At 32.5% G+C, this 13,552-nt stretch overlaps 1 protein-coding gene across 8 annotated transcripts in view; it reads left to right on the forward strand.

Moving 5' to 3' along the window:
- CUNH12orf4 (chromosome unknown C12orf4 homolog) overlaps nucleotides 1-13,552 on the forward strand; it is a 40,570-nt gene that overhangs the window by 20,671 nt on the left and 6,347 nt on the right. For 7 of the 8 annotated variants that reach the window (XM_011361800.2, XM_023531578.1, XM_023531575.1 and 4 more), the window contains 5 exons: nucleotides 1,142-1,248; nucleotides 1,607-1,804; nucleotides 2,644-2,772; nucleotides 6,521-6,595; nucleotides 10,159-10,361. In XM_011361800.2, the coding sequence (XP_011360102.1) occupies nucleotides 1,142-1,248; nucleotides 1,607-1,804; nucleotides 2,644-2,772; nucleotides 6,521-6,595; nucleotides 10,159-10,361 (712 nt within the window). Of the gene's footprint in view, nucleotides 1-1,088; nucleotides 1,249-1,606; nucleotides 1,805-2,643; nucleotides 2,773-6,520; nucleotides 6,596-10,158; nucleotides 10,362-13,552 lie in introns of all 8 variants that reach the window. The other variant, XM_023531580.1, reaches the window with a different exon arrangement.

Raw genomic sequence — 13,552 nt, forward strand, 5'->3', positions numbered from 1 at the left:
GTTTTCTTGGATGCACCTGGTGGAGGCCAATGGAAAAGAGTTTGCAGTGAATGCAAACTTCCCTAGTGTTTGTGGCACATAGCTATTCTAAATTTACATGCTAGCCCATACTTGACCTTTAAGAATTAGTTAAAATTTTAGCTGATTTCCTCTTACTTCCTTACATTAATTACAACAATGCATTTTTACCATGCTCTGCCAAAAAAGAAAACTATCCTGTCTCTCCTTGGAGGGGTGTGTCACACTTGAGAATTTAGTTTACTTTGATGCCTTGTTACCTCAAATCTCTGATGGGCTCCAGAAGTTATTATTTTATAGATTATCTGGCTTTTTCTTGTTAGAATGGGAACAATATTTTTTTGTGGCTTTCTACATGCTATGATGAGGGTATTTTATTAATATAAATAAGTTTTTATAAATAAATTTGCCATATTTACTAATGAAGCCAGTGAGATTAATGAGACTGCTTGGATTAACCCCCAAAATGTAGTCAGGGGAATGGATGACTATTATAGGTTTATATCATCTTTGGCATACTGTGAAATTAATAGTTATAGTGCCTCCATGGAAACCTTTTTAGGAAACATAAGAGCAGAGTGTTTTTTAATGGGAAGAGAATATTGTGAGATGGGGGGAGGACAGAAAATGGTGAAAATAAAAAAGTAGAGGATGTGAATACATTAAATTGAACTTCATCTTTTTTTATTATTCCTTGACTTTCTACTTTTTAATATTCATTTCTATCACTTTGCCTATTTTCTAGTTTTGCCTGTAGTCAACCCTGATAAAAGATACATTATAAATTTTTTAAATGTGTCATTTTAAAGTAATAAATTAGTCATTTCATTTAACCATTCTCTTAGGCCACTAAGAAATACTAAATGGTAATATATGAATTAATATTATAGTGACTGAAAATGAAAAATATGCATTACTTACAGTGAGGAAATGAAAGAACAAGTGGGAATTTTAGAACCTGTTGGTACTTACTTGTCACCATGGATTAAAGATAAGTTTAGGTATAAATTAAGTGCTACTTTCAGCTGTTACTTTTGTGCCATTTCATTATAAAGCTTTCTTTCCTTTAGGAAAAGTTCTTGACAAACATGCCACCCAAAATCAATAATTTTATTAATTTCAGTGAAGAAATTAAAGTTCAACCAAGTCAGTTCAGAGAATCTGTAGAGGCAAATGGAAGGATTTATGAGGAACAGAGAAAGTTAGAAGAAAGTTTTACCATTCACTTAGGTAAGTGTTTTAATTTTTTGCAGTCATAATTTTTTGAAACTTGTGAAACTTTTTTTATGCTATGAGAGAAAAATTCCTAGCACATGAGTAGGATATACCCAGGTTATTTTTAATTACAATATTCTGCTCCAAGAAAGCCTATAGTTTGTTGGCTGTATGTTTTCTGTTTTAGCTTAAATATTATTTTTTGCAAATAGAAAGATTAAATATTAATAGTTATTAAAATAGGAAATCACAAGGCCTATTTTTAATCATTTGTAGCACAGATTTATTTGGATTCTTGTCACAGAGATTTGCACCCTGTTATACTGAATTTTTGCAGCTAAGTATCTTTCTGGGATTGTTGCCTGCCCCCTAGGAGCCCAGTTGAAGACCATGCATAATTTGAGATTGCTGAGAGCAGATATGCTGGATTTCTGTAAGCATAAAAGAAATCATCGAAGTGGTGTGAAACTCCATCGCCTTCAAACAGCTCTATCACTTTATTCCACATCTCTCTGTGGCCTGGTTTTACTAGTAGATAATCGAATCAATTCATATAGTGGTATTAAAAGAGGTAAGTTAACATTATACATATTTATTTCATTGAATTTATCCTTTTAATACTGTTCTAACAAAGGAATTAAATTATCGAAAAATTGAAAAAAAATTTAGTCACCTCAATATTCAAGTAGATAAACAATTCACATACCCAGCCACAGCTATTTTAGGTTTGCTTCGTATTTTAGCATGTGTACAGTGCTTCAGGGTATTTAATTTTTCTTAAAATTCTATTATATTGTAAATAATAGAGTCCTTGTTTCAAAGTATAACAAACAGAATAATCAAGATATAAATGTAGTTTTCAATTTAGAAAGATTCTGGCTCAGTGAATTTTAATTCATCCATTTGTCCTTTTTGTTTTTTTTAAATAACCTATTTCTTAAATGTGCTAGGTAAAATTCTACCTTCCTTCATAGTACAACTCATATTTTATGATTAAAAAGTCTTTTAAAATATAAAATGTATAACTTTTTAAAAGAAGTTTGGATTTATTTCCCATCATAAATATAAGAAACTTCTTGTATTTTTTAGTGCTTTTTGAGATTGTGAGTTTTTTAGCACTTTTCAGGATTATGACACTGGATTATGATCAAAGTATATTATTTAAAGGAGGCTTGGACCTATATTAAAATTTCCTTGTCTATTAATTGTTTACTCTTTGAGTTATTGAAATATTATTTCTGATCAAAATAAAGTTGCTGTACCCTAACTTAATATGACATAATTATTGAAAGGACAAATATAAGAAATCATATTTGTGAATTTTATATCGTTTCACCAAATCTCTTTGTCTGTAAGTAAATAGTAAATACTTGATACTTTAGAAGTTTGTAAATGTTTTGTGTTCCTTAGATTTTGCCACAGTTTGCCAAGAATGCACTGACTTCCATTTTCCCCGAATTGAAGAGCAACTAGAAGTTGTCCAACAGGTGGTACTTTATGCTAGAACCCAGCGCAGGAGTAAGTTGAAAGAATCACATGGTCAGTAAAATTCGAATTTTAAAAAATTTCACTTTCAGTATGTTCTGTCCCTAAGCACTCTAATAGCATATGGGCCATCATTGAAATACAGAAAATTTTATTAGTAGAAAGGTGGAAGAAAGAAATTAAGAACAAAATTCAAGATCTTTAGAAGCTTGGATTCTGTTCTTAATTTCCTTTTTTTTTTTTTTTTTTGCATGATCTTGTTCAAGATCCTTAGCCAAAACTGTTTTTAAATTTCAGTTCAATAGTTATACATAGGCACTCAGTGGAAAGTAGATGCTCTTTTGAACAAAGTTCTATATGTCCAAAATGGACTTAATTATTACGTCAGAGGGCATTGAAATCACGAAGTAAATAGTAGCACAAAATATACACTTTTTATATTTTTGATTCATTTAGGTAGCATGAAGTCAATTATAAGAATTGTTTTCAGTTGTTTCTTAAAAAATTGCTATGTCCAGAACTATGCCCTGCTTTTTCTGTTTCTAGCTACAATATGAACATTCTTTCTAACTATTTAGGGAATTTACTGGAGAATGATTTTTTAAAGCTTTGGAAAAAGTTCAAGGCATCTTTCTTCAGAAGATTTCATAGAGAAACTTTAGGGAAGACATATGTAAAAGAAAACACTCTGAATCAAATTACAGAGTAATTCTAGTTTTTAATTGAAAAATGAAAATGAAAATTTAAAAAGGTTTTTAAAAAATTAAATTGGTACATTGTTGAAGCTAAAATAGGGTAATATTCAAAAATATGTATAATATGTGTTTTTCTGACATTTCATATATCACAGGCATAAAATCATAATACATGTTCTTATCTGGCTTGAATACATACTTTGTATTTAATCATTTCATGTAAAAACTTGTTGTCCTGTCCAGGAAATAAAATATGGCAAGTGTTTAAGTCGTGGCTGGTCAGACCTTTAAATTTGCTTCTGGTTATTCGGATTTCTTTTTTGTTTGTTTTGCACCTACAGTGTTTAAAAGACATCGTTATAGGACTTTTGAGTCATATAGTAAACAAAGAGATACTGTTAAATCTTTGCTTGGTATCTTGGTTCTTCTCTCCCATGTAAATTGTAGAATTGTTCATTTTCTCTTGATGCTTGAATGTAGACATCTAGACTTTACTTGATTAGCAGTCACTATAGTTGCCTTCTTTATTCAATAGACTTTAAATAACATTCTATTTATTTTTAGTCATTTCTTAAATAGGTGAAACAATCTCAAGATTCACAATTCAGACTGTACAAAAGACCATACAGTAAAAGTCTTCGTAACCCTACCCACCAGCCATCCAGTTTCCTATTCTAGAGACAGCCAGTGCTATCTCACATGTACCTTCCAGACATATAAGAGCACCTGTATCTGTGTGTTTATTTTCCCTTTTACACAACTGGCAGCTTTCTCTGCACACTTTTATGTACACTGTTTTTTCCCTGAATAATTTAACGTGGACATCATTTCCTATCAGTACATAAAGAGCATCTTCATACCTTTTTGCTGCTGAATAGTAGTCCATTGCAGGATAACCCATTATTAATCAGTTCCCTATTGATAGACATTTGACCTGTTCATTGTTTTTGTTATTATGAATAATAATGCATGAGTAACCTTGCACATATATCGTTGTGTGTGTATGGCCATATCTATATATTGTGTGTGTATGGCCACATCTATAGAATAGATGCCTAAAGAAATTCCTGGGTTAAAGGATACATATATTTATAATTTTAATAATGTTAGCAGTTGCTCTCCATAGAGGCTTCCCCAGTTTATATTATTATTGTTAGTGACTGTGGCTTTGCTGTGGCAGTATGTGTCATATTTGACAAAAGCAGGCTGAGTACTAGGAAATCAGTATGGAAGTATATCCTAACAAAGGATCATTTGGGAAATTCTAGTTTGTCCTCTTATTCATCTACCATTTTCTTCTGTCATCTCATTGAAACTAGCAATGATGTGATCAGTAACATTTTAATATTATTCTTAGTAGTGACTAAAGAAAGCATGAAGTTTGGCATCGTGACAGGTGTGGGAGGAGGATTCTAAGTATATTTATGAGATTTAGAAAGTGTGCAGTAAATGACAGGAAGTTTTTAAACCACATACGGTTAAGGCAGTGTGTGTACATCATGGTATTATTTTGTTCCTTTTCAAACAACCATTTTGTGGTTTAAGTGAGTCAGTGAAACAAGTAGGTTTATAAAGGACAACTTTCCTAATGGAAACCAGCATGTTGTTAATGAAGAATGTTGTGAACATACTTACTCCGTTTTTCCTTTTCTGTGCATGTTCACATATTTGCTCTACACATTTGCTCTACACATTTGTATCCTGATACACAAATACTCATTTATTCTAAGACAGTCCATTGTTTTCTTTATTGTGTTTATTAACATCTTTATATTCCTACTAAAACAGTTTGTTTATTGTGCACATTTTATATACATTTTTTTAAAAATAAAAATAGCCAGTTTCTTAGTATTATAAGATGTTACCATTAAAATGTAGAAAGGAAAATGGACTATGAACTGTTCTCTCTTGTTTACTTAATAGGGATTCTGTTTGTTCATACCCCGTGTTAACAAAACTAAAGTCCTTATTTTTTGTTTTCCGGATCATGATCATTTAGTCAAAGCTTATCAATTACATGGCTCTGTTTGAGAAACTGTTACATTAAATATGGATTCTGGCAACACAGTCTTTGTGCCTTGCTCTCCCTCTCTGTCTCTTTAAAATATATGTTTAACAAGTTACAGTGTTATAAATCAATTTATCAAAGTAATTATTAGGTAAAAATATTGTTACTTTTATTCAGAACATTCTTGAAACCATAATATTCCCTTGGTATTTGCAATTTACTCTTTCGAAATTCAGACTCCTTTCAAGTGATTTTCTGATGCTAAAGGCCATTCCAGACAGTTTTGTATTTAATTGGAATAAATATTCAGCCTCTTAAGGAGAGCTCCATTCTGTACTTTTTAATTCCGATAGAATTCTTATAAAATTCAAGTGTTATCTTCTATTAAATATATATATGTATGTAAAATAATGTGTAGTCAATTGTGATGTATCTTATTTTACTCACATTTATTTTTTTAAGTAATATATCTTCAAAAAGAAAAGAAAAAAATTATTGACTGAAAAAAAATGCTCCATTTGAAAGTCTCACATACCTATTTGAAATACATTATATATAATGTCAGATAAGAAGTGACAAATTTCAGGAATGGGCTGAATACAAGATTCCCGGTTCTACTAACTATTTGTTTGTAGTCCTGAACAAGTTATATCAACAACAGTGACTCAGATTCTAAAAATAAAGATGGCCACATGACAACTATCTAATGAAGTTATTTTATGTGTCATTAACTTAATGCCTTCAACCTCCCTGATGAAAAATAAGGTATTGGCAAGTCCAATGTGGTTAAGACTGTAAGACCTGGAATCTGAGTATGTGTGTTCAAGACCTGGTTCCACCACTTACCTGTACATCAAGTTAGTTATCTAAGCCTCTGTTTCCTCACATATAAATGAAGTAGTAATAGTACTTACTTCATAAAGTTATGGTTATAGGCATTTTATGAGAATGAAATGAGACCATTTATATAAAGCATGCATCAGAATGCCGGTAACTAGAGAGCCCTAGTAAATTTTTACTCTTGTGATTGCTTGTGGAGGAGGAGTAATGTGTTTTCATATGTGTTGTGTTCTTTCATGTTCCATTATCTTCTGAATAGAATCTGGGAACCGAAATGGAGAAAGTGATGATAAGACTAAAAATGCTGATAGAAACTATTTAAATATTTTGCCTGGTAAGTATTATTTTAAATTGCAATTTTCTCATAATCATATGCATTGAAATCATAGATTTGAAACATAAGTTCTTATGGTGTGCTTTATAAAAAGTTTATTAGTCTATCACTTATCTGTATAAGGTACTTTCACAGATGTTCTGCAATTTAAATCTTATACTAGTACTGACTTTTTTCTAGATGTGCACAAGAAAAATTGCTCAAGCAGTTGTATAGGTTTTATTGTTATTTGCTATTTCAGATTTTCTTTTTTATACATTGTTTGTTAAATGAACCAAGAAATAATTTTTACTCTGAATATAAACAATGGTACATAGAGATGCAAACAATTAAACTTGCAGAAAGAACATGGGTCATTTGAAAATCTTATTTCCATTTCCTCATAAATTTTCATGCTTTCTATATCTTTCATTTCTTTATTCTTGGATATATTGTTTATAAACAGGAAATTCAGTCTCTTGATCCACTTTCAGATTGAATTCATTAGCAGTGTTTGTATGACAGGGCATAACAAGAAAAGCCTATTCGTTTATAAATGTAAGGTCTTTTAAACTAAATAGTAAATTTTGCAGTTTCTTAAATAACCAAGGTTGTTTCCTCACATTTCCTTCCCCAGATTTTCTACGTGTAGGTCCCATTCCATGTAATCTAAGCAAATAGCATACTCATTTCTGATATTCATCTTGTCATTCAGTTAGCTTGTGGTTGTCAGCTTCCGAATTTCCTTCCACCTTCAGATATCCTACCTTACTAGATAAAGTTAGAGGCAGGATTACATCACCACATGCTGTTTTCTTCACTTTGTGGAACAGGAAACTGTCTTCCTCTCCATCTAAAAATACCTTTATTGAGACAGGATTTATTGTGTTTTACTTTATAGATCCATTATTTAAATCATCCATATGTTGTGACTTTCTTAAAATGTGCCAGTCTTATTACCTATTCTGGAAGTACCAATGTCTGATTTTTTTTTAAACCTGACTCTTTATTGCTATATTTATTTTTTTCCTTGCTCCTTTTTTTGAAAAAGCCTGTAAGTTAGTATGTTGTTATCACCACCAAATTAGGAAGATATGTCTTAAGTCTGTACTAGAAAAGGAATATTAAACTATTCAGTTAGATATGTCGATAGCATCTGAATTTCCATTTAGTTAAAGGATGCTTACACAGCTAGGAAGTAAACAGAAGAGGATAAAAGATCCAAATCACAAGTGCTTTAAAATTTTTAAGTTGCAAAGTAAAACAGTTTTATTTCTATAATTTTTAACCATGCTTTGTCATTAGCTAAATATTTACAGTCTATATAATCTAATTCTCACAACTTTGTGGGGAAAGCAGTAGGCATTATTCTTCCCATTTCATAAACTAAGTACAGAAGATCTATAAGTTGAATTGATTTAACCAAGATCACTCAGCTGAAAAGTGCTAGAGACCACATCTTCTTAACACCTAATCTAGTCCTTTTTCTACTATGTTATGTTACTTTGATTACTACTGCCAGCTCCATGACCCCATTTTACTAATGGGGTAAAATGAGGCCAAGAGACAAGTCACTTAAGGTCAAACAAAGCTGTGCCAGTTTGGGGATTAGGAGCACCTGACTTGTTCAGTAAGTTATCTGCCTCACTAGCTCATATTTAATGCTGTGACTTCCATCACTAAATTATCAGTAGGAGTTTATGTCAGTAATGTACTTCACTGGGCCCAAAAGGATATCATCTCATAGAGTCTACCAGGTTTCTGATACGCTGTCTGTGCCTTTTATTGCCTTCCAGAGAAATTGTAACTATTCTATTTTTCATCAAACAATTTTTATTTACTTATTTTTGTCTAGTTTATGTTGATATTTTTGTCACTATCTTTTAATTTCTTTTTCTGCTTATCTAATTTTTTCATCTTAAGTTAGAAACTAAAGGCCTTTGCCTGGGGCCTGTCAGTGGCATCCATGGGGTAACTTACGTACACTGGTAACTAGAAATGGTTAAACATTGTGCTATAATATATTAAGTACTTTTAACTATACTGTATGTTTATAAGTAAATATAAGTAAAATTCTGAGATAAAGACTTCGAAGCAAAGAGAGATAAGAAGAATCTGTGAGAGCAGGGGTTAGTGATAGAAGAGTATTTCTTAGAAGAGCACAGCTTTCCTAGAAAGATATATCAGAATTTCCAGGAAACCATGTGTATTTGTGAAAACATATTCTTTATATGTTTTATGTTTTGTTTATTTTTGAGGGGGAGGGCAGGGGAGGAAGTGGCTAGTGTGGTTACATAGAAAATGGAATGATTGTAGAAAGCATGGATTTTAAGGTTTGATAAATACTGCTCTAACATTCAATCTAAAACATTTGTTCATTCTTTTAGCAAATTTTTATTGACTACTTTCTATGTACCAGATACTGTTCTATGTGCTAGAGATAGAACATTAAACAAGATAGACAAAATTCCTGTAGTTATGGAGTGTAAACAATGGTCTCTTTAAAATAATCTCATAAACAAATAAAAGAATTTCGGTACTGAGAATAAAATAAAACAGAACAATGTGACAGAATAAGTGAGGGGTGAAGGAGTCGTCTATCAGACGGAACAGTCAAGGAAGACGTCCCTGAAGAGGCGACCTTTGATCTGAGACATAAGTGATGAAAAGAAGTCAGCCATACAAGACTCTTAGGGAAGCCTTTCACAAAGCATCTCTGTATTAAGAACAAGCTCTGCATGTTTGGAGAACATAACAAAAGCCTGTGTGACTGGCAAAAGGAGAGAGGTGAGACAAGAGGATATCAGACTGATAGGCGGTGTCCGGATCACACAGACCTTGCAGACCACAGAGAAGGGTTTGAACTTTTTTCTGAATGTAGTGTGAGCCTGTTGGACTTTAAGTAGGGGAGTGGTATAATCTGATTTATATATAAATCATTCGCTTACAATGTAGAAATGGTTTGTAGATGGGCAAGAATAGGAACAGATTAAGAAAACCTATCACAAAAATCTAGGTGAGAGATGTTGATAGCATGAACTAGGGTGATAGCAATAAAAATGGAGTGCTCAGATTTGAGATATTTGTTGGAGATATTACTGAGTATAGATGGTTGTGAATGAGATTGGGGATTGGGGAAGAGGTTATTTAGAGAAAAAAGGTAATGAAGGGCAACTTCTATCTTTCTGTCCTAAGCAACTAACTGGACAGAGATTGACGCATAAACTGAGATGGAGAAGAGCAGATTTAGGGTATAGGGATAACAGGTAATCAAGTAACCTATTTTTACATGTTAAATTTAAGTTGGACATTTTGAATATTCACATCAAAAAGTAGATGATTTACTACCTGGTGGTCACTTCATACCAATTTATTAACCTAATGCAAAATTGGCTACTGTTTCTTTCATCACCTTCTTTCCAAGAATTAAGATGCAGTAATCATATTTGCTTCCTGAGCCTGACATTGATTCCTGATACACCTCTTTGTTCGACACATCGACTGCCCATTACAGTTATTTATAAAGTCCATTGATGACTGTGGTTTATGCATTTGAAAGTTACGATTGTATTTGTTGTTCACAGGAGAATTTTACATTACACGGCATTCTAATCTCTCAGAAATCCATGTTGCTTTTCATCTTTGTGTGGATGACAATGTAAAATCTGGAAATATCACTGCTCGTGATCCTGCCATTATGGGACTCCGAAACATACTCAAGGTTTGCTGTACCCATGACATCACAACAATAAGTATTCCTCTCTTGCTAGTGCATGATATGTCAGAGGTGAGCATGTAGAAAAATACCATAATTCTATGAATATGTTAACCCTCTATATTGTATGCTAATAATAATAATTTATTTTATGTTTTAAAAACACTTTTGTTTTTACTAATGGACCTTTGCCTCTCTTACCTAGTTAATAGAATTGAGTGGCATATAATATGAAATTGAATAATCCTTAACCATTTATGTTCAGAGAATTAGAGCATTATTCTATAGTAGATAAACCAAAAAATCAAAGTTATCTTTAGCTTTGTATAAAGCATGTGCTCCTACGCTTCCTCCTCTTTCCCTCCTCCTTCTCTTTCTCCATTTTTGTCTTAAGTAGCATTAGATTTGCCTCCACGTTTATATTTGGTTTAGGCTAACATTACAATTAGTTTGCATTCTCTGAGTATGCATTAATAGGCAATGGAAAGAGATGCTGTATGACAGGAAGAAGCCAGCTTCATTTTAACATTTTCTCAGGTATGCTCTTTGGATAACACAAGTATTGGATTGTACGTTTAAAACGTGGCATAATCCTGCATTCGTTTTATTAAATACTGTACTTTATTTTACATTTTTGTAAAAATCTCTTTCCATAACCGTTTGCTTTCTCTCCTGCTTTCTTCCCTCACCCACACAAAAACTGGTTAGGGGGGTAAGTTGTGAAAATAATACAAAGACTAAAAATTCACCTTTAAATGCTCTTTGAGAACAAAGCAGTCTCAAAACAAACTGGTACAGGCAAGTGCTTCTGGGAAGACCAGGGGTCAGTCTGGTAATGAAGGGCCCATCCGTATCAGCAACTTGATGCCTGCTTGTCTTGAGGTGGCATTTTTTTAAAAAGCAAAATTGCTAATTGGTAAGTGCACACTGTGAATGTCAGGAAAGAAGTTTGATTGTTGATTATTAAAAGTTATTTAGCAAAATGAAAGATGTGTGTTAATGCTATAATTATAGAATGTAGTGTAAAAGATTTTATGTTTTACTTTTTAGAGCGACTAAGTCTCCACTTAGACTGATTATAAGAGGCCTCATTTTAAAATGCAATACCCTATGTAAACACACAGAAAAAAATCAGTGCATGTAAAGCAAGATGATTTTATTTTATTTTATTTTATTTATTTATTTTGCAAGATGATTTTAAATGGTTTCCCACTTATAATTCATTTGTATTTTCACCAGACACCTGATCGTTTTAAGAGAATTCTGGCTTCATCCTATAAAAACTGCATCAGACTTCCAAATCTCTCTTTCTATTCACTACTATAGCCTCAGTCATACCTAATATGGTATCAGGAGAGATTGTCATAAACATGTTTTTCCCCTGACTGTAGCTTTATAAAGTCTTTGTTTCATCAGGAATTTTTAGCCATTGTTAAGTTATCATCACTAACTAGTCCATCTATAAAAGAGCCTTTGGGGAGTAACAAAGAAAGTTTGTAATGAATTCTAGCCACAAGGAAACATCCAAACATTCCTGCAGCTGGATTCCTGGTTAACCAGTTTATAAAAATGGTCTTATGTAGGTGGGAAACAACCTCAAAAACAGTGTTTCCAAAAGTCACTAAATTCAGATTTACTCCCAGACATCTGACACTACCAGCGTTCCCTCTCCCACAAGGTCACAAAAGTTACATGTTTTAAATTGGGACAGCCAGCTGCAGAACATTAAGTTTGTTTCCAAAGTGTCCATTTTAATTCACAAAAGTATATTGAGCCGTGGTCTTACCATTTGTTGTATTTAAACATCCATCAGGTCAAGAAGTTTATTCTACAAACTCAGACAACGCTACACAGGATGTAGTGGTAGTATTTGTCTTAGGTTTCCTACAAGGATCTCAGAGCATTTTTGGGTGTTGTTTTCCTTCTCTAACAGAATTGCTAGACATTCAGTTACCATGTCTTAGTGTGCGCCTAATAATAATTTCTGAAACAGTGTGTGTCCTATAGTAAATAAAAAGAGCTGTAGAAATTAATTGCAATGTTTTTTTAAAAGGGAAATGAAACCATCTATCAGCAAGAAGAAAGATATATTATTACCAGTTTTATCTCTATAGATCTTTGTAATCTGAAGATAAGGTCATACTAGAGTCAGTCTAACCTGATAGATGTGAAATGAACCCACAAGTCCAGAATCTTGAATTCCTGACTTTATTTTTACTATAAATCATTGAATAATTTGGGACTAAGGAGTTTTAGTTGTTGTAATTGTGGTTGGTGAAGATGTTTATTTTTAACTTTTTATTAGAATATAATACACATATAGTAAACTACATGTATCATAAATATATAGCCCAAATTTTCACAAACTGAACACCAATGTAACCAACACCCAGATCATGAAATAGAATGTTACCAGCACCCCAGAAGCCACCCTTGTGCTCCCTTCCAGTCACGTAAGCCACAATCCCTCCAAAAGGGTAACCACAATTTTCACTTAGAAAAGCATAAATTAGATGTGTTTTTGTAGTTTATATAAGTAGAATGAATCTTATAGTACATACTCCTGTATCTGGCTTCTTTCACTCACTATTATGTGAAATTTATTTATATTACTATTTGTGATTGTAGACTGTTCGATCATTCCATTGTGTGACTAGACCACAATTATTTAGCCATTTTACTACTTATGGACATTTGGGTAGTTTCTAGTTTTAATTATTATAATGAATGTTGCTATGAACATCCTAGTACATATATGTTGGCATTTCTGTTGAGTATATACTTAGGGATAGAATTGTTAGGTATTAGGAAATGCATGTTTCACTTTGATAGATAAAGCCAAATAGTTTCCCAAAGTAGTTGTACTTAACCCCATTGTTTTTGAATGTGGAAAGTGAGAAACCCAGATTAGTTCTCACCTTCTGACAATGGCTGTGAAACTGATTAATGCAAGTGTTTCGGATATGTCAGAGGCACATACTTGAGAGTAAAGAATAGTCTTGCAGTTTCTCTCGTGGGAGTGTAAACTCAAAAAATTATTCTATCTGACTTCCAAGACATACAGCAAAGACCTAAAAGTATATACCAACTAAATCTTAATCACCTCTGTAGTTCAGTCTTACCCTGATCAGAAGATTAAAGTCGAGTAGTCAAAGTATTGCTATTAACTTTAGATAGGTGGTACCATCTGCATTTATCATCAGAATTGACTTTTTAATTCCAATTTCACATGTTTAGAACTTATTCTGCGTGTTCAGTGCCCA

The sequence above is a fragment of the Pteropus vampyrus genome, unplaced genomic scaffold, assembly GCF_000151845.1.
Source record: "Pteropus vampyrus isolate Shadow unplaced genomic scaffold, Pvam_2.0 Scaffold70, whole genome shotgun sequence".
Classification (NCBI taxonomy): Eukaryota; Metazoa; Chordata; class Mammalia; order Chiroptera; family Pteropodidae; genus Pteropus; species Pteropus vampyrus.